Source organism: Polyergus mexicanus, unplaced genomic scaffold, assembly GCF_030449975.1.
Source record: "Polyergus mexicanus isolate NDT 795.1 unplaced genomic scaffold, iyPolMexi1.0 SCAF_8, whole genome shotgun sequence".
Classification (NCBI taxonomy): Eukaryota; Metazoa; Arthropoda; class Insecta; order Hymenoptera; family Formicidae; genus Polyergus; species Polyergus mexicanus.
This window is the reverse complement of record NW_027223328.1, coordinates 9,591,645-9,610,777: the sequence shown is the minus strand read 5'-3', so window position 1 is coordinate 9,610,777 and position 19,133 is coordinate 9,591,645. Positions and strand designations below refer to the sequence as shown.

Here is a 19,133-nt window from a genome sequence, read left to right as displayed (position 1 = left end):
TGTAGCGCCAAATCGAGAGCGTTTTATGACTGTTTTAATTGACCAATCAGAATAAAGAAATCTTTGTTATGATTCACGATATAGATAGGCTCATCTATGTATTTTATATATCTATGCAGCATATTTATTTCGCGCATGCGCACTCCGTTTTGACCGAATGCTCATCAAAGGTAAAGGGGCCGACAGAGTACAAGGCGCAGCTGCAGCTAATGCTGGTGAAAAAGTTAGTAGTAGTACCTCTTGTAATAAAAAAGATACTTATATGTTTATATAGACACAAAAAATACGTGACTCGAACTTGCAAAGTTGAAGTCGTTTTCCGATTGTTCTTGTTTTTATGCATATATTCTCTTACATCATTGAAGGCCAGATATAAAGCGTCGCTAATTTTCTAATAAGTTTAAAAGAAAGGCTCCAAAAAATAAGATAGTTCTCGGCGTTAATTATGTTGTTGGTAAATGTTTAGTTTGACCCATTTTATTTAAATTTTTTGTGTGACCTAATTGTCAAAAATCATTATTGCAAGATTCAAGCTATATTTCATATATCTTATAATCAAACGCAGATGACTGACATATCTCTATAAATTGATGAAGTAATCAACACATCTTTGCAGGCTGCAATGCACCTGAGTATTATAAATAGCTTTTCGTTATGTTGCAGAAATTCCTGATATACTAGTGATTTTTACTGTATTGACTATTGAATGTATTTATGTATGAAGAAAGCATGCTTGATTTTTTCAAGAATGAAAAATCTTTTTTTAATAGACTAATTGTTGAGTCACAAAATGGCATTATAATTTAGAATATGCCATTGTGAAAATACATTGATCAAAGCATATGAAGAGATTACAGCTAACCCATTTGTTTTATCTTTTCCAATAATATGGGTGAGTATAACTGACATAATGTAACCTTTGATAATTTAGTAGCTGAGAACAATACTGAAATTATTCTTTGGCACAATTGATTAGTGATGGCAGGAAACGAAAATGCGCCAAGTGCCTTGGCAGATGACGCATTATCCGCAAGACTACAATGGCTACGTCAGCGTCGAGAGGCCTTACAAGAGAAGCTTGCTCAAAAAAATAGTGAATTGAAAAACTTGTGCGTGGAAGAGGCAGAGATAACGGGAGTTTTACCTCCAGAAATACCTCTGGAACCTGGAGAAAGTCCTCCAATTTTTCATAGGAAAGATGTTACATTAATATATCCACAAAAATCAGTTAATATACTGAAGACAGTCGATGCTGTAAGATCACTTTTTTTAAAAAACTAATATATATAACTTTATAATGATCGATAAATATGTTATATTGGTTATTGTTTTTGTTCATCCATAGGAAGAGTCAGAATTGGAATTGGAGAGGCAAGTACAACTCGGAATTGTGGAAACTGCATTGAGTATTATTAATGATTCTACAGAGAGCAAAGCTACACGACGTAAGCATAGACTTGCTTATCAGCAAAGTCAGCGGCGGTTACAAGAATTAGAAACGGAATTGAACTTTATAAGGCAGAGTCGTGGAAAAACCCATCGATCGGCGCAATTACCGATCCATACGGGAAATTATAATACGCAACCGCTTTCGCACGTTAACGTTAAACACAGGACGAAGAAACCACGACCACCATTAGATAGTACAGGTATTTTTCAAACCACTAATTAAATTTTTAAATAATGTTATAACGAATAGTGTGACACTTTTAATGTGTAACACATAATCGTATATAATAGGAAACGAAGTAACTACTCCCAAATTTGCTGGAAGAGGTATACTCCATGAACCTGGTATCAGTCTGAGTCCATTAGGATCTGAAGACAAATGTATTCTAGACAAACCCAATACGTATTCCGGATATGGCTACGAGGAGCAATCGAATGTACCGAACATCTGCAATCATCATCATCACCATCACAGTGGTACTTATCCTGGTGCGAGCCCTGTCGATCATCCAAACATTAAGATCGTCGAGCATGATCACAACGATAATCACAACATCTATATTTTGCCGGATCAATACCGCGCTCGTACATATTCTCACGGAAGCGGTGGGTCCCGCGGCCACTATCCGGACACTGAGAGAACTTATCGACCTTACGTGCCAAATACCTATACCGAGGATGAGCGTCAAATGCGCTATCGGCAATTCCAGCATTTGCAACAGAAGCAACAGCAATTACAGGAGAGTCATAAGTCGCAATATACAGGTTCCATCGAATATAAGCACTTGGATAATGCTGATATCGTACGGAGAACGAGCCAAGGAATTTACGAGAAAGATATTCGCGCATTACATTATACGCCTATCACTGACTACCAGATTTATTACAAAAATAGTACGCAATCTCAGCAGCCTTTATTGAGACGAGACCGCGACTCATCTTCATCTGGTGGTAAGAATGTCCCGCGATACACTGCAATCAGCAGTGCATCAATCGAAACGCAACTGTTATCTGGTTACTGGGTGCGTCACAACGACGACATTCACTGGGTGAGCATTGACGAATCCGATAGATTCGGCAGTCTGGACCGCAGGCGGCGCAATCAAAACAGCTGTGGTACAAATTCGGACGTACAATCACGTTATCGCACGGTCGCGGTAACGGGCGTCAAAGGCTCACCCACTAGCAGCAACATCATTGCGTCGTCCCATCAGCACCACTCTGTTCATCTGTTGCCATTGGCCGAACAACAAATGCCGTTGGTGAATAATAACCACAACAAGATACTGCTACGTACGCAATCTTTGGGAAGTGTGGAGACATGGCAATCGAATTATTCTCACGATTCGCACGACGGCAAAGACGCGCCGGCCGCGGAATATGTTAATAATAATAATAATAATAATCGTAAGAGTCGTCAGAAGGAATGGTACGAAACATCCGTGGATTCAGGAGCGAGTGCGGGCTTGGATCACAATTTGATTGCTGCCCATAAGAATACGCTTGCTTATCAATCGAGTCCTCCGCCAGTTCGTATCAAGACAGTCATTAACGAAAACAAGAGGGACAATCAAACGAGCAGTAGGTCGCTACCTACTATGAGTCCAGTAAATCGTCACAAGAGAGACAAGTCCGAGGAGTGCCGGCAACACGCAGTACAACCGCACGCTCGTTACGATCAGTCTGCAATGAGACCGAAGGTGCTGGAGATACCGGCCGAATCGAAACCGTCTTTGGACGTTTGTGATGATGCGATACGACCGCCATTGGGTTCACCGCAGAACTGCACGGTTGTGCAACCGGGGAAATATCAGCCATACAGAGAAGTGACGAAGCCTTTCGAGATGTCGGACTTCTACAAGTATTCGACAAAATTCCGCAAAAGGAACGAAGTTGCTACGCAATCTCAAGCCGGAAACGATTCTCCTCTCCAGGAGAACCGTCCCACGGAAATTGGTTCCAGTGATTTGTCCAGGAATTCCGATACCTACAACTTCGCACAAAACATCGATAACAATACTGCCAGTCCAGTACAAAGAAGACTCTATCAGCCTGTACAGCGCATGACTTGCCAACCTTATCTTTCATCGTTGAGATAATTGCAAAAAGACATAGAACTCATTTATACTGTTACTGCTATTAGTTATCACACACACGCACACAAAATTTAATCGAAGAAAGGCTGGTCCTATCGACAAATATTTCTTCTTTGGTCAATGCACTGACATATAAGACATATCATACATATATAATAAAAAAATTTATAATAATTTGGTAAATATCGATATTGCCATTTTTTTTTAACTGTGATTGATTACATTGCATTGATGATAATAAAAATTATGTCGATTAATTGATTAATATTGAGACCTAAATAGTGCCTTTTATTAATCGAAATTTCAAGTGGATAAGAAATAATATTATAAAATATATATATTTTGAAAGTATATATCTTAAATTGAAATTGGTAGCTTTTAAAACTATTTTCCACTTGCCAAATTCTATTATATCGTACTAATAATTAAGTTCTCAATATTAAATTATATATATATATATATTTTTTTTATAAATGGGATGAAATTTTTGGAAAAAGATTTTGTGTCGCAAAAGATTACTATTAACAAGTTATTACTATTGGTTGTTAGATACAGCTCTTTCTATATAAGCGCGTTTATTATATTATTAGGCGAAGGAGTCTATAAATTTGTTACATGCAGACTTTGTATTCCTAGGGTTTAATGGACTCTATCAATAATCTGTCTCTTATGACTGAACACAAAATGTGTAATATGATTTTATATAGTTTGAAAGAAATGGTAATATTCCCAACAGTTCTACAATATATAAAAAAATCATAAAAGCGGATATATGTGCATTTAGTCCTTGAACAACGACAATACATACAATTTATATATGAATAATCACGTATAAATTGTTCATATGTTATGTATGCTTATATATGCTTATATATTTTATTTTATTGCTTGGCATGTAATATTAAAAAAAAATAACAAATTTCTCTCGCTAGATTTTGTTTACCACAGTGTGTTCGCTGGAAATAATTTTATATCTAATTAAGTATAAACTTAATTCTCGCATTGAACACGTTAATTACGTGTTAGCGTTTATTATCGCGATTGTAATAATACTAGTTGTTTTTTTGGTAAAGCGTTATATATATATATATAATATATATTACTGTATAATGCATAATTATATTTAAAGCGATATAGATTTACTTAATTCATATGTTGAAAAAACTCCAATCACAGATATAGAAAATAACAAACGGATATAGCCTTATATATTAGCTGTGATTAATTATATGTTGTGTATTGTGTATGCTATTTTTATGAAATCTTTTTATAATGCTTTATACATCAATTTTTCACATGTCAATAAAAAATGCTAATTTAATTATATTTATTACAATATATATAATTTTACGAAGATTTAAACAATTGAAAAATAACAAAAAGAAATCTAAAAATAACAGAAGCACTCAACGATTTCAAAAAAATGTTTTAAAATATGTAATAGAATTGTCAATATCGTAATATATTATTACATTATTTAAACAGGAAATGGAAGAGAAGGTGGATAATCCATTAAAAAAGAAAATAACTATAGTCGTGGATGAGGATGATCCTTGCCTCAAACGAAAAGAAAAAATGGAGGAAGAATTCCAGGCATTTCCAGATTTTCGATATAATCCTGGCGACGATCCAAGGTATATACATAATTATACAAGACATATTAATAATTAATTCAGGATCTGGGTGTATATCGCGCGTTCTTAATCAAGTTTTTAATCAGATTTCAACAGCAAAATCAAACGCAACGATGCTTCGTAATGTATACTGACTTTTACCGATGCGAGCACATCTTAGGCGAAGGTTCCGAAGCATGTACGTGGTTTAAAGATGTTTTTACATCTATCTGTCCAAACGCCTGGGTGCAGCGTTGGGATGAACTTAGACTTACAGGTCGATTACCTTGGCACAAATACAGAACACAAGGTGCTTTTCCCGGTAATAAATATGGCGAATAAAGATCTTTTTTGAAAGATCTTTGAATAAAAATGAAAAATATTATAATGTTTGAGAAATGGAATAAACGATGAAGACAATTATTGAAATAATTATATGTATACTCCATTATTAATTCTAATTATTAAGAATTTTATCTTGATACAATTATACAAGAATTATAATCAAAATAATAATTATACTTTAGTAATTATACTTTAGAGGAAACTTATACATACAAAAGAAGTAGGAAAATATGTAATTATAAATAAATTTACACCCTAGATAAAAAAAATATTCAACTTTTATTATACAGATACAAGATTAGTTATTATGAGGTAACTTATATATCAAAATACGAAGTAAGAGTAACTGGTGCAATTGTTCAATGATGATCTGCAATTGCTGAAGTGGGTCTTCTTTTTCAAATATTATTTCTTCTTAGTATGGTAAATAGACTCTTCTTGTGTCTTTACCGCACTGATTACTCTTGTAGTTTATAACACTTTTTTCTTATAATTTTAAAAAATATACACTTGTAAAAATTCTCTGAACTTTCAACAGAATACAGTTGTGCTGCTTCATAGGAGCACAATGAAAAAAAGTCTTGCGCATAAAATATAATTTTTTTTTATAAAACGGTAATTTTTTGGGATTGTATGCACTAGAGTCTGCCATGGATGAAGAGAACTTACCGATCTTCAGATGTTGCCTGAAGCTGATGTTGTCTCTGCTTAGCTAATGTAATCTCATCTATATCGATATTTATACCTCCCTGATAATAATTGATGATACCTGTAAATGCAAAAGCAAAGACATTTGTTTGAAGGAGACGATTAAAGCTACTTTTCATTACAAGTATTGCTATTCTATCACAATAAAATAATCAATAAAAATATAAAAAAAATTCGCATTGTAATAGAACCTTTTATAACCTATATATTTGATGCATTTCAAAACGCTGTAATATTTTTCACGTTTCTCACTTAGTTATACACGCGGCTTACTATATTTTTAATTATATAAATATATAAAATGCATATTAGATCATATTAGATCATTTGCAATTAAAGAAAACGCAGCCACGGAACTAAATTCCCGAAATTATATTTTCAAATTCGAACATCTTCTCGATGCTTTCGACGAGCTGTTAATTTAAACGTATAATTCGCATATTGACACATTGACGTTGAGAAATTAGAACCACCTTACGTATATCATGATGAAAGAGTGCATTCAGTAGTAATGCATTATTTCAGGTTTGATTCCTCGATTGATGAATATATTGGCAATCTTCGTCCCTGCAAATGCCCATCATTTCATACGGACACAAGATTCCGTGGGGGTTTGTGTTCCTAGTAAGAAGAGTAACAGAAACCACACAAAATTGTCATGATTTTTAGCACAATTTATACAGAAAATAAACAATTTAATATTGTGACAATTTTTACATCTAAAGAGAAAGACCCACCTTGGTGCTTTTAAATGCGATAATATCGATTCATAAGGCGCAATCGTCATCGTCGTTGTTGTTGTCGTTGTTGTCGCTGTCATCTTTGTCGTTGACATCGATAACGGCGGCGATGACATTTTCTTATTATTTTGTTCATTATCTTGACATGAAAAAGGATCTGTCGATAATGATCCTAGTTCTGAAGATGTAATAGGATCATGTGTGCTACAGCTTCTTTGTCTATGTTTCTTATTTTGTTCTACAGGAGTACTTTGGTACAACTTTGGTTCAGAAACATCTTGATTAGGAGGCGTAATTTGTTCGTCGTTATGAAGCTCTGACGCATTTGTTGAAGTCTCTTTTCTCTTCGCAGGTGTTAATTGATTTAGAAACGTTTGCGAAACACTTAATGTAAAAGAAGATTCTGATGTGGATAAATTTCCACTGTCATTATATTGCTTCAAGCGACAAGTGTCGTTTTTCGATCCAGCTACATCAGCTGCATCATTCACTGGCTGTTCTTGCAATGATAGATCTTCTTCGACGCGTGTGTCCTTAGATGATTCTGAGATTTGGCGCAACAAATTAGAATTTGAATTTTCAGAGGCATCATTAAATTGGATCCGTTTCTTTTTAGTAAATTGACGGGTGTGATTAGCAACTTCCTTAAGTTTATCACTCAAAAGTTGACCTCCTGCCTCTGGCAATCTAAAAGAACAATCCTTTCATAATCAAATTGAAATATAAAAAAAACATAAGTTTATTATTTCTTTGTTTGCATATATAATGTAAAATAATATATGATATATAAGTGTATAATATATATCTACATATAAAAGAGCTATAAATTTGATGTAAAAGAAAAAAAAAAGTAAAACAGGGATGCTTTTCATTATTTATATTTATAAATATAAAGGTGTAGATACACGGAATGCCTCGCTGTTGTGCGTGACATTACCATGTATCTTGATATGCCATGTTTGTAATTTTTATACTTGCGTACTTGTAGATCTTTCCCATGAGCCGGTTACCTAAGGTCGAACAAATTCTCGATAATTTAAAACATTCGCGCCGTCCAGCATTAATCTTTTGGCGCGCAGTCGAAACCTTTGGCCCCATACTATTAACGCGATCCCGCTGCAATTGTAATCTCTCCTCGGCCATCTTCAATTGCTCTTTAAGTTTCCTCACTTCGCTGGCCAGACTACTCTGCAATTCCTTCTCCATGTCCCACTGACGAAGATTCCCTGACATTTCTGCCAAATGATCCAAAACCGTATACCTACACATCACACATATACAATTTAGTTTTATCACGTTATTATTATTATTATTTATTTTTTGTGTATATGTTTAAATTTAAGTGTATAATTACCGCCTCGCAACTAATTTATGCTCGGTATCTCTCAAATATCGCTCTTGCTCTGTTTTTGGAAGATTTATTAGAGAATCTAATTCCTCTTTAACATTTTTTTTAAGTGCATCCCAAACGTCATCCGTATTACCTTTATTATCAACATTTTCAGAATCAGATTTATGGAAAGCATTATTACTATTATTTTCTGAAGATAGCGACATTGAAGTATTACAATTAATTTCTCGTCGACTTTCTGCCTCATATTGGGAAAGCGACATTGTAGTCTCCATCATGATATCTTCATGTTCTGGCTTGCTCGTGTTCAAATTGGCAGCGGAGTCCAAAAGCTTTACAGTAGATGCATTGGAAAACACGCTAGTGTTGTTACTATTTTCATTGTTTCTTTGTCTGTCCTCTAAAATCTCTGTACTAACATCATTTCCGACTGGCTTCTCGCTTTGACTAACGTTTGTCGTATCGTGTCGCAAAGCTGGTCTATCATTTATAGTAACGACTCGCCCGCTTATATCTGATTTTAACAAAACTTGGACATACTTGCGGTTTATTTCTTCTTTAGTTAAAGCTCTCAGAGCAGGTCTATTATTCTGTGGTTTATCATTCGCGGATTGCTTTTCGCACGAATTCTCAACCGTTCTACTTTCCACCGCCGTGTGATTCGGCGCAATCTCATTAGTAATACGAATGCTGAGATTATTCGGTATCGTTTTTTTAACTCCTTTAGCTGATGAATACGCAGAATTAGTATGCTTATCAACATTCAATGAGAGATCACTGTTTGCAGGCGTATGAAATACATTTGATATTAATGAATTTCTTGCCGCATTGATATTTTTCTTTTTGCTTTCCCCTGAAGATTGTTGAGAATTTCTTTCCGATTCTGTTGATTTATCTGAATTCTGTTTAATAGGCATACTTTTCATTTCAGAGGATGATAGAGATTTTATTAGCGAACTCGCTGTATTAGTATTTAATAATTTATTATTGCTACCACTATTATTATTATCTGCTACCTTTCTCTGTAGTTTCAACTTCTCACGCTCTAAGATTTCTTGTTTCAAACGACGATATTCCTCTTGTTGCGATGCAGGAAGATGCCTCACAGCCTGCAACAAAATAGGAAAGTCTATAGAACAAAGTAGGTAAGTTTCTGCCAACAGTTTGTTTTTTAATAATAAAAATAGTATATCTAGATAATTTTTTTTTTTTTTTTCGAATAAATACAAAAATTATTCTCGCCGGTATAAATTAATCAAATGTAATATATTGTAAAAGATCGTCTTACCAATGGCGTATGCATATTAGATGAACCCTTAGTCACTAGCGGTGCGTCTCGTGTCGTCACAGGTTTGGTCACGATTGCCACAGATTGTTCCTGTTCCTTTCTCATATCGCGCAGAAATTTATGCAAACTCTGTTCGAAGTCAGCACTAATATCTTGTGTTTGATGCTTTTCTATAGTGGGAACGAGATCGGAGTCCTTAGGCTTCTCACCGTCGGATTCGCTGTCCGTGTCGGATCCTAAGCTTATCACAAATCGCTGAGTGTCGGACACGTGCAACGATGTCTTGGACGGATTAGCATTAGACCACACGTTCTCGTTAGATTTTGTCGTATTGTTATCGAGCTTTCGCAGATTTAATCTTCTCTGCACTATCATATTCTGATACTTTTTAGCATTGTTTACTACCTTTGTACTCGCAGGGATAACCGATTTTTTCATCATTTTCTTCGGCGGACCTTTAACTGCGTTCACGCTGCTAATTTTTTTTTTGTTGCCGCTCGCGAGTAATGAGCTAGATACGCGATTAATCTTTTTTTCCTGAGTTACCAATGAACTCAATCTTGTTGATAACGGTACATTACTGTTCACTGTTGCCTGCGTCGAGTTAATTGCTGCGATTGATATGGTGTCTGTTAATGTTTGCTGTATAGGTGTTTGAGTGTTTGTTGTAGCACAGTTTGTAGTAATTGAAATTGTTGAAGAGTTACTATTAATGTCTATTAACTTGGTTCGTTTCAAAGAGGCTAATAAAATGGCTCGCAGTTCATTTTCATCCTCGTCGACACTTTGTCTCCTGTTACCAACGTCCTGGGATGCTTTGTTGGATGCATCAGAATCAAGATTGTCGGATGCGGAATTTATTGACAAACGAGATTCGACATTTCTCTCTTGTGGATGTTCAGTGGGATTTGATAACGTAAGACTAAGATCACTCTTTTCAGTATCCTTATTTTCTACTGTAATATTACTGCAACTAATTGATTCTTGGGTATCAATGGCGTTTTGCAATTTCGATTCTCCATTCTCCATTAAACTCTCCTGTACCTTATTGTCATTATTACTTTCACTTAGATCAGATTCAGTAATTTGTTGTTCTATGGTGGAGGAAAATTTAATATTTACATCTTTATTTACATTATCATCCGAGTTGTTCCGTTTCTTGGCGAGTAATTGTATGCAGCCGAAACTCTTGGACCGATCTTTCTTAATGCGTTTTCGTCTTTTACGCGACAAAACGACATCATCATTCGCAGTTGCTGTATGCATCGTGTTAGCAGTGGCGGAATGTTCGATTACTTCGCAACTATCTTTAGAGGGTCCTCCTCCTTGAGCCTCCGCGTTGTTTTCCGAATTCTCGTTCGTAAGATTATCGAATGCAATGGACGCCGTTAAAATGGGCGCAGATTTTCTCGCAACTCGCAATTTGATAGGTTTAAAGTTGCTGCCGTTCTTTGCGCTCTGTACATTCGTAGTAACGATCACCGGTTGCATCTCGGCACTCTTGAAGCTCGGTTCCGGAACATGCGTCTCGCATTTCTTCGTTACTGGCAACGGTTGCTGAAGCCGTTTGTTTGATCTTAATATAGGGGCAGGAACCAACGTTTTGTTGATTAAGGTAGGTATCTTATTCGCATCTTTGGTAATGTCCGGCACACCCTGCATGTATAAGGGTTCCTGCAACGTTTGTCCCTCAGCAGCTTGGCATGGCACCGCCTCTTTCGAAATATAATCTGTGGTCGGTAAATTTATGTCAATAACAAGAGAATTTAATGAATTCTTCTTCGTCTCTGGAATATCATCGATCGTTATTATCAACTCGTTCGACACTGGCTCGGCATACATAGTCGGAGAAATTGTTGTAAGAGGACATTCGGAAACCTTTCGCGCTTCGTAAGTGCACTTGTTCTCTCTAAATATTGAATCTACGTTCGTCAATAGAATATCGTCAGTAGATTGCTCTATAATTTGCGTTTCCGGCGAAGTGGAAGGAATCGGAAGAAGACTGGTTAGAACTGGAATCGGGCGCACATCAGGCACTTGTGTCGATGCAACGCTCGTCGAAGAATCGACTTGGCAGCAAATACCATCTATCAAGTCGCACACGACATCATCGCTCTGACAGTCCCTGATGTGGTCGGATAATTCTCCCGGTTCGTCATTGAAATCCGAACCGAGGAAGATATCGGTACACTGCTGTGATGGCGAGTACGCATAATATTGCGATGCTTCATAAGTATGAGACATTAAATAAGCGTTATCGTAACACGGCGCGACATCAGTGATCAGCAACGGCATGCCTTCGATCCGCTTTGCGTCATTGAAGATCGTAGACTTGTTATTCGTCTCGTTTACGTTGATGAACGATACATCGGACGGCTCGATGCCAAGTAATGATGTATCGATAGGCACATGCGTGGTGATTTTATCGGTCGGTGAATATGGCAACTCTGCCTCCTTCTCGCCTTCGATGTCCGTATCTAACTCCATGTCCTCGATGCGATTACTGTCATATAACGGTGTGCATGGCGGTGACGCAAACTTCAGTAGCTCATCGCCGGGCACAGGTATATCATCGAGGAAACTTTGACTGAATGGACTCTCACTGCGAGAGGGCTTCTTGTTCGTTCTGATGCCACGTCGAACCCGGTTCTGATGTTTCTTCATGACCGCCGAGCGAAGAGCGATCATGCGCAACTGCAACGCCTCTTCGTCTTGATCGTCATTCTTTGCAGCGGGATTCTTCTCCAGTTCCACATCCATCGGTCCATGATCCGACGATCTACTAGACTTTTTCTGTTTTGTCTCCAATGCCTTTTGTCGAAGCAACGCCAAATCTTCCTCGTCATCGGCATCGTTAACGATGTCGGGTTCAGTATTCGTTTTCTCCTTGAAACATGTCGCATTGTCATTGCTATCAGGATGTTTTTTTAACATGTTTGACAATTTCTCTTTCAGCGACGGTTGATGTTCTTTACTTCGATCGACACTCGATTCCGACGTGAGGACACCCATAGAATCTAGATGCTTTACTTTCTTCAATAATTTCGTAACATCGCCGTGTCTGTTGGCGTAAGAACGAGTGGATAGCGGCGAATTTAGTCTCGATGGCCTTCTTGTGGCTCTGACGGGTTCTGAACGATGCGGCGAGCTCCGTTTCGGCGAACGATGAGGCGAGCTCCGTTTCGGCGAACGATGGGGCGAGCCTCGTTTCGGCGAACGATGGGGTGAGCTCCGTTTCGGCGAACGATGGGGCGAACTCCGTTTCGGCGAACGATGCGGCGAGATTCGTTTCGGTGATCTGAGTCTTCGCGGAGATCTCCTCAGCATCGGCGATCTGATACGATTTAACGGAGATCGAGATGATCGAATGGATGATCGAGTTTTCACGGGTGACCTGTATCTTCGAATTGGTGATCTCGAAATCACTCTCGATCTGCTACTTCTGCGAACTGGACTTAATTCTCTATAATGTGTTTTTTTCAACGTACCAAACTCTGTTATAGGCAAATCGACAGGGGCCGGAGAAATTAAATCATCGATGGTAATAATATCGTAGTCTCTTTTCTTTCTCTTTTTCTTTTTTATTCTGGTTTTTGATCGATTAGATGTGTCCGTGAGACCGACAATCTCCATATCGCTATCGCTCGAAATAGGTACTAGGTCGTCATTCTTCTCTTGTAAAGTTGACGCTATATGTTTTGCCGTTGCACATCCCGCTTCTCTGACATGATGACGATTTTCCTTTCCTTTGACTGGATCTTATAAAATAAGATTAACTTCTACTTGATTACAACAATAAATCAATATATTGATAGCAATATATCTAATTATTCTATTTAAATTTATATTTCTATCTTATATCTATTGAGAAACACATGTCTTTTGTTATATTTTTTGAGTCATAATAAGATTTTTAGTGTTTTAATTTATAATAATTTTTAAGAAATTCCTTATAGATGTATCCAATTTTATTGTAAGTTAATAATGTTTGCGCAAGGACAAAATTAGACTACTGCAACAACAATAATCAAAGGAAATTACTTAACATGCAAGGACTTTACAACTGTCATTGTTCCTTTATTATTTTATGTATATATATATCTAGAAAATTTAAATAATAATCTGGAAAATATACATAAATATTTATCTCAAAGTATTTATCTCTTTTAAATAATATTTATCAATATCCCAGAAAAGAAGAATTTTATATCTTAAATATAACTTGTATATCTCGAACAAAAGATATGATCTAGCAAATTTTACCTCTCCTGCTCTTAGAATGACACATCATGGTGCACCAGGGAGCGCATTCGCCCCATGATTTGCAATCTGGACACAATCGTGTCCTGCTGATGACATAGTTGCAGGTCAAATGGCCTATCCCACCCTCCTCGGATGAACTCACATCCTCCAACGAGATCTCACCCTCCTCTTTCTCGTCGTCGAGGATGTCGATCGTCTCCATGCAGCCGCTCGACAGATCGCTCGCCATTATTTAAAAATTACCACTTACGGCACGTGACTCACTTCTTGAGTCTAGGCTTGAGGTTAGTTATGCGAAGCACTATATCGAGAACAAAGAATGGGATAATCTGTGTGTCCCGATAGATAAAGATATTCACAGTGGCAGAAGAAAATCACGGGTATTTCTATTTGACCTTCGCAGGAATCTCGTATCACGCAAAAAAAAAAAATTGATTTTACGTATGAGGAAAACGAAACGTCTGACATTCCGAGAGAATAACGGATTAAATAAAGGCTGAAACGCGATTAATTACATGCACTGTCAGCATTAAGTAATCGCAACCTTGATTAAATACCTTAACCCCGCTCAACCCCGCTGTCGACCGTCAAACTGATCGACAATGTTCGTACATCTGACATCTGACAATAGCGGCCATCTTGCACACTACTCTTGTTATATATATATATGCATAAGAGAGTCATTTAATAGCTGAACTGGCTGCACCAGTTTAGAATTTATCTTTTTCTCTCCACATTGGAATGAGAAAGATAAGCACTGAACTAGTGCAGCCAATTCAACTATAAAGAACAGACTCTTGGTTTGTTCTTTTTAACTGACCTGGGGCTGCACTAGAGCTGCACCAGTTCAAGATAGTTCAAGATAGGCAAGTGCAAGAATATACATGGGTCTAAACAGAATGATAGTGTAATAGTCAACATTTATTACAATCTTTATTTTATTACATTCTTTCTTCGATGAATATAAATAAAAGGCTCCAAGAATAATAAACAATAGATAAGAAGGACATAAGAAGCAAATAACGGATGTCCGTATAACAAAATAAATCACAAAGAAAAAACAAAAAACGCGACATACATATTAATAAATTAGATTAAAATAATTAACATACAATAATTTACAAGACGTGAATAATATGATATAAATAAAACAAAGTTAAAAAATAAAGCGCAGACGTTGCAGCGCTTTTAACCGTAAGGTCATAAGCAAATCAACCAATTAGAAAACATTCTTATTACATTTTTGGAATGCTTGATTGTGATTGGTCGATTTGCTTACGATCTTACGATTACGACTAAAACTTTTTCACGTGCAATGCCTTAAAGCCCGTATCAGATTACGCATTGAAGATTGACATTCAAGATTCAAGATTTAAATTTGACCAATCAGGACAAAGAAATTTTAGTTCCTTTTGTTCTGATTAGTCAAATTCCAATCTTTAATTTTCAATCCTCAATTTTCAATGCGTAGTCTGATACGGGCTTAATGAATGCGTCAAATGTATTTTTATGTACTTCGCGTCGTTTTATATATATATATATACCCCGGTAAATTTGAAATATGTTCCTTATTAATTATTCAATATCCATTATATTAAATATGCGAAAATGTGGTATAATTCTGCGAAAATTCAAAAAAGGACGAATAAGTATAGCTACTCGTCGTGTTTTTTTCGTTGAAATTTACTTTTCAAAATATTGTAATCTGGCTGGACGTAACTATCAAGTAAATCCTTATCGAACATGAATCGCGCCAATGCTTGATCTCCGATACCAGACAGCACGGTCACCAATCTTCCCATTTCGTTCACGCTCTTCATTTGATTTTCCATAAAACTGGTGATGATGAAATCACTCGCATTTAAATCACCATGCTTCTCCGCTACAGCGTTTACCGCGACCAATTTTTTACTGACTTGAATTTCTAATTGCAATGCCATCTGTAAAAAAATTTATGTACAGAGGAACATTAATCAGCTAATAACGTTTATAATGCAATTACATTGATTCTTGAATCTATAATTATTGACAAAGATTTATCATTGATATACATATATCCATTAATATTTATGTAATGGGAGTGTATTTCATATTTTTTGCTGCTTAATTATAGAAAGTGTCTTAAATTGTAAATTTACTTTGAACGCGTGCAGTGGACATTTCCAATCTTGATCATCTGGCGGGGACACGGCGCGTAAATGCACCTTTCCGCCACGCATCTTTACATAATCTAAAAATTTCAGGGCATGCTCGAGTTCCTCGCGATACATCTGCATGAAGAATGACTCGCATCCTGGTAAAGCGACGTCCACGCGACCGAAATATGCAACCTATGTAATATGAAATAAAGATAATATAATTATTATATATATAGTTATTGTTAATATTACAGAGGCTATATCTATTAAATCTATTTTATATTTAAGAGATATTAGACATTTATATTTAAAAATAAAAAAATTATGCTATTTGCATACCATAGATAGATAGGAATAAAATGCGTTCAATTCGACGTTTATCTGTTCATTAAACGCGGCCTCGGTTTCATCGTGAAAATCAAAATTGCTTCTCTTGCCGCTCGGCCACTTCGTTGGTTTATCGATGCACATTTCCGTTCGATTATGATCGCTACATTCTGATCTTTTCCATGTTGAACTTGATAATTTTTGTGAACTATAATAAAAAGCATCATAAAATAATCGAAATATATTTTATAGAAAAATGCAGAGAATATAAAAAAAAAAAGATAACAAAACGATAATGTACAATCAAAACTCTTTTATATCTTTAAATTCAATTTGAAAGAATAAAGTTCTATATTTGTGAGAAATTTATTCTATTTTGTATTTTTATATAAGTAAATATATTTTATCCTACTTGTAAAATTTTGATTGATCAATTACTTAATGTAACCCAATTGTTGAGTTTGAAGATAGTATGCGTCGTTAGATTTAAAAAGTTTATAATAGAATCTACAAATCAATATTCGGAACATTTTTTTTAAAGATATAATTTTTTAAATTATATAACTTCTATTTATTCGGCTTAATTTTTAACCTATTTATAATGGCCACGATATAATAAAGTGTTATTAATAGATAAATCGATTAATAAATTAACTTGAAGGCCCACAATACTGAATTAAGCGTTTAGACAAATGCTTAAAAAATAAATAAATTAAATTAACAATCAAGAAAAGGAGAGAGAATGCACGTAAGAACGGAATTATTAAATTATATTGCGTGTATTGAAAAAGAAATTGTGCATATATATTACAATTATTAAACTATATTATATATAATAAAGTCTGGTGTCTGAGGAAATAAATGTACGAGTTCAAAAATTGAAATTTTTAAAATTCTTAAAGATTTTATAAGATTATATAAAGATAGTGGAATATCATAATCCTCCTAAAAGATATGATTAGAAATAAGATAACAAATCAAAACACAAAGCATCTCAATCCAAAGAATTCCAATTTTTTATTTTTTTTATTTCGTTTACATTAATCACATAATTAATATACATTGTAAGATACTAGAATCTGAGCTCTAAACATATGCACATATGGACTGATATATTCTAAAAGAGCTCAATAAAACTCAATAACAGCTGTAATAAAGCTATTATTTTCTCTGGATGAAATTGTTTTTGGTTTTTAATTTTATAATATAGTTTGTGTAAAAAAATTTTATTTTTGTTTTTTAAAACTTATTATGTCGCCATTAAATTTATATTCTCATTATAAACAATTATACCAAAATACAGAAATATTATGAAATTGTAAACTATTGTTCCATTTATTGTCTCAATCAATATCACAATGGAAAAAAAAAACTGACCGATTTGATTATTTATATATTGCAAAAATGTTTCACTATAAATAATTACAATAAATCATAAATATGTCATTGATTTATTGAATTAGGTGAAGGATCCGATAGTTGATGTGTGTTATTTGAAGGCACGGTATTTATAGACGTTTCTTGCTTTATATTACAATTGTTAAGATTCATATTAATCACGGTGGTAGACGAGGGATTTTGCATATCTAATTGACTTTGCGCTATATCCTGCAGAGCAGCTTGAATTCGCTGAAGGAGTGCTTCTCCTTGTCTCACTACTTCTTCTAATTGCTCACCAGCCTGTTGATTCTCTTGTTCAAGTCTGCTAAGGCTAGCTACTTGCAGTTCTTGAGATGATTCTTCACTTGGCAAACTCTCTATTAATGTATCTATGTCTTTAGCACATCTCGCAATGAGATTTGCAAATAAAGCAGCATAATCTAAAACAAATAAACCATGTACGTTTAATACCAATATTCTAATATGAGAACTAATTATTACCTTCTTGAGGCTGATGTGGTTGTGGAGTACCAATGCGATCAAAACCAGGAAATTTGCTAGGTGTAGAATACTGTTGTAGAATACCAACGCTGTTGCAAAAGTGTTCCGCTTGCTAAAACAACAGACATTAACATGTATCGGATAAAATTAGATTCTAGGAGAATAAACGACCAAACAAAAATTTGCATTACCTGATTTATAGTATCTTGTAATTGTGTCAAACGATCTGCCATAATGCCAAATTATTAACTCACAATTTATTTATATATCGTTTCATATTCACAATGATCAATAAATGAGAGTTTAATTGTTATTAATAAACACTATATATTTCGATACATTTTTTCAAAAATGTATTGTTGAAATATCACTTCACTTTAATCTTTTAGACACGTTTTTGTAATGTATGAAAACCTTGTTTACATTGATTTACCAATGTTTATCAGACGAGAAATTCAGAGTTCAGAGACGAAAATCTTAGAAAATTGCAGGAAACCATAACCTACACTTTTGCATACAATAGTGTATACACCCCCTCTCTATAGATCCTTAAACCACTATTACATGAATCCGAATGTTGATAGATTGGATTGGTCGTTTGACGAAAAATATCTGTTTTTCAGAAATGAGTTCTTCAAAATCGGATTCTCATATTTCATATCAATTTTATAGAATGGGTTGTATATATAATACCTTATATACGATAAAATACGAACATATATAAACATTTTGTTATAATTATATATGTACAGAATACACATAAAATATATACATATAATTTATAATGGCATTTATGATTGCACACTAAATACAAATGTTGTTCTATTCCCTTTTTAATACATATTTATCATTTAACGTTCACAATGGCTGATAATAAATACAAAAAAATTAAATGTTGAAAAATAATTTTAACACACAGTATGTGTGATGCTTC

At 35.0% G+C, this 19,133-nt stretch overlaps 5 protein-coding genes across 8 annotated transcripts; 2 read left to right on the top strand and 3 right to left on the bottom strand.

The window, feature by feature from the left end:
- Positions 1–104: 104 nt before the first annotated feature.
- Positions 105–3,861, top strand: Sstn (stepping stone). Of its 2 annotated transcripts, none has more exons than XM_070300415.1 (5): positions 105–223; positions 664–892; positions 977–1,254; positions 1,346–1,649; positions 1,741–3,861. In XM_070300415.1, the coding sequence occupies exons 2-5, from the start codon at positions 889–891 to the stop codon at positions 3,546–3,548; spliced, it is 2,394 nt and encodes a 797-aa protein (XP_070156516.1). In that variant the 5' UTR covers positions 105–223; positions 664–888; the 3' UTR covers positions 3,549–3,861. The 2 variants fall into 2 exon arrangements, with proteins under 2 accessions (XP_070156516.1, XP_070156517.1); XM_070300416.1 differs by lacking the exon at positions 105–223 and adding an exon at positions 286–454.
- A 280-nt stretch (positions 3,862–4,141) lies between these two features.
- Positions 4,142–5,675, top strand: LOC138935668 (cytochrome c oxidase subunit 6B1). The gene is made up of 3 exons (XM_070300417.1): positions 4,142–4,265; positions 5,031–5,179; positions 5,266–5,675. Exons 1-3 carry the CDS (start codon positions 4,188–4,190, stop codon positions 5,498–5,500), a joined length of 462 nt encoding a protein of 153 aa, XP_070156518.1. The 5' UTR covers positions 4,142–4,187; the 3' UTR covers positions 5,501–5,675.
- A 119-nt stretch (positions 5,676–5,794) lies between these two features.
- Positions 5,795–14,494, bottom strand: LOC138935454 (serine-rich adhesin for platelets). Of its 3 annotated transcripts, none has more exons than XM_070300034.1 (7): positions 14,411–14,494; positions 13,854–14,154; positions 9,591–13,348; positions 8,306–9,411; positions 7,934–8,212; positions 6,949–7,638; positions 5,795–6,832 (listed from the first exon to the last, which is right to left on the bottom strand). In XM_070300034.1, exons 2-7 carry the CDS (start codon positions 14,080–14,082, stop codon positions 6,733–6,735), a joined length of 6,162 nt encoding a protein of 2,053 aa, XP_070156135.1. In that variant the 5' UTR covers positions 14,083–14,154; positions 14,411–14,494; the 3' UTR covers positions 5,795–6,732. The 3 variants fall into 3 exon arrangements, with proteins under 3 accessions (XP_070156135.1, XP_070156136.1, XP_070156137.1); XM_070300035.1 differs by having other exon boundaries at positions 5,795–6,272; positions 6,685–6,832; positions 13,854–14,481; XM_070300036.1 differs by having other exon boundaries at positions 5,795–6,272; positions 6,690–6,832; positions 13,854–14,481.
- A 1,004-nt stretch (positions 14,495–15,498) lies between these two features.
- On the bottom strand, positions 15,499–16,848 carry LOC138935330 (soma ferritin-like). Its single transcript, XM_070299784.1, has 4 exons — positions 16,757–16,848; positions 16,331–16,526; positions 15,992–16,183; positions 15,499–15,793 (listed from the first exon to the last, which is right to left on the bottom strand). Exons 1-4 carry the CDS (start codon positions 16,846–16,848, stop codon positions 15,509–15,511), a joined length of 765 nt encoding a protein of 254 aa, XP_070155885.1. The 3' UTR covers positions 15,499–15,508.
- Positions 16,849–17,432: 584 nt separating this feature from the next.
- Med21 (mediator complex subunit 21) lies at positions 17,433–18,694 on the bottom strand. The gene is made up of 3 exons (XM_070300311.1): positions 18,391–18,694; positions 18,200–18,311; positions 17,433–18,138 (listed from the first exon to the last, which is right to left on the bottom strand). The coding sequence occupies exons 1-3, from the start codon at positions 18,430–18,432 to the stop codon at positions 17,762–17,764; spliced, it is 531 nt and encodes a 176-aa protein (XP_070156412.1). The 5' UTR covers positions 18,433–18,694; the 3' UTR covers positions 17,433–17,761.
- Positions 18,695–19,133: the final 439 nt, after the last annotated feature.

What these genes read in the sequence shown, in the direction of transcription:
- Sstn (XM_070300415.1), top strand. An exon ending in TACTGAAGACAGTCGATGCT is followed by an intron (nt 1,255 to 1,345) that starts GTAAGATCACTT and finishes GTTCATCCATAG; the next exon opens with GAAGAGTCAGAATTGGAATT. An exon ending in ACCACCATTAGATAGTACAG is followed by an intron (nt 1,650 to 1,740) that starts GTATTTTTCAAA and finishes CGTATATAATAG; the next exon opens with GAAACGAAGTAACTACTCCC.
- LOC138935668 (XM_070300417.1), top strand. Translation starts at nt 4,188, where the DNA reads ATGGACTCTATCAATAATCTGTCTCTTATGACTGAACACAAAATGTGT. An exon ending in TATATAGTTTGAAAGAAATG is followed by an intron (nt 4,266 to 5,030) that starts GTAATATTCCCA and finishes TTATTTAAACAG; the next exon opens with GAAATGGAAGAGAAGGTGGA. An exon ending in AATCCTGGCGACGATCCAAG is followed by an intron (nt 5,180 to 5,265) that starts GTATATACATAA and finishes GTTTTTAATCAG; the next exon opens with ATTTCAACAGCAAAATCAAA.
- LOC138935454 (XM_070300034.1), bottom strand. Translation starts at nt 14,082, where the DNA reads ATGGCGAGCGATCTGTCGAGCGGCTGCATGGAGACGATCGACATCCTC. An exon ending in CTAATATGCATACGCCATTG is followed by an intron (nt 9,412 to 9,590) that starts GTAAGACGATCT and finishes ATTTTGTTGCAG; the next exon opens with GCTGTGAGGCATCTTCCTGC. An exon ending in CATAAATTAGTTGCGAGGCG is followed by an intron (nt 8,213 to 8,305) that starts GTAATTATACAC and finishes TGTGATGTGTAG; the next exon opens with GTATACGGTTTTGGATCATT.
- LOC138935330 (XM_070299784.1), bottom strand. Translation starts at nt 16,848, where the DNA reads ATGTTCCGAATATTGATTTGTAGATTCTATTATAAACTTTTTAAATCT. An exon ending in TTTATTCCTATCTATCTATG is followed by an intron (nt 16,184 to 16,330) that starts GTATGCAAATAG and finishes CATATTACATAG; the next exon opens with GTTGCATATTTCGGTCGCGT. An exon ending in GTCCACTGCACGCGTTCAAA is followed by an intron (nt 15,794 to 15,991) that starts GTAAATTTACAA and finishes ATTTTTTTACAG; the next exon opens with ATGGCATTGCAATTAGAAAT.
- Med21 (XM_070300311.1), bottom strand. Translation starts at nt 18,432, where the DNA reads ATGGCAGATCGTTTGACACAATTACAAGATACTATAAATCAG. An exon ending in TACAAGATACTATAAATCAG is followed by an intron (nt 18,312 to 18,390) that starts GTAATGCAAATT and finishes CTGTTGTTTTAG; the next exon opens with CAAGCGGAACACTTTTGCAA. An exon ending in ACCACATCAGCCTCAAGAAG is followed by an intron (nt 18,139 to 18,199) that starts GTAATAATTAGT and finishes TATTTGTTTTAG; the next exon opens with ATTATGCTGCTTTATTTGCA.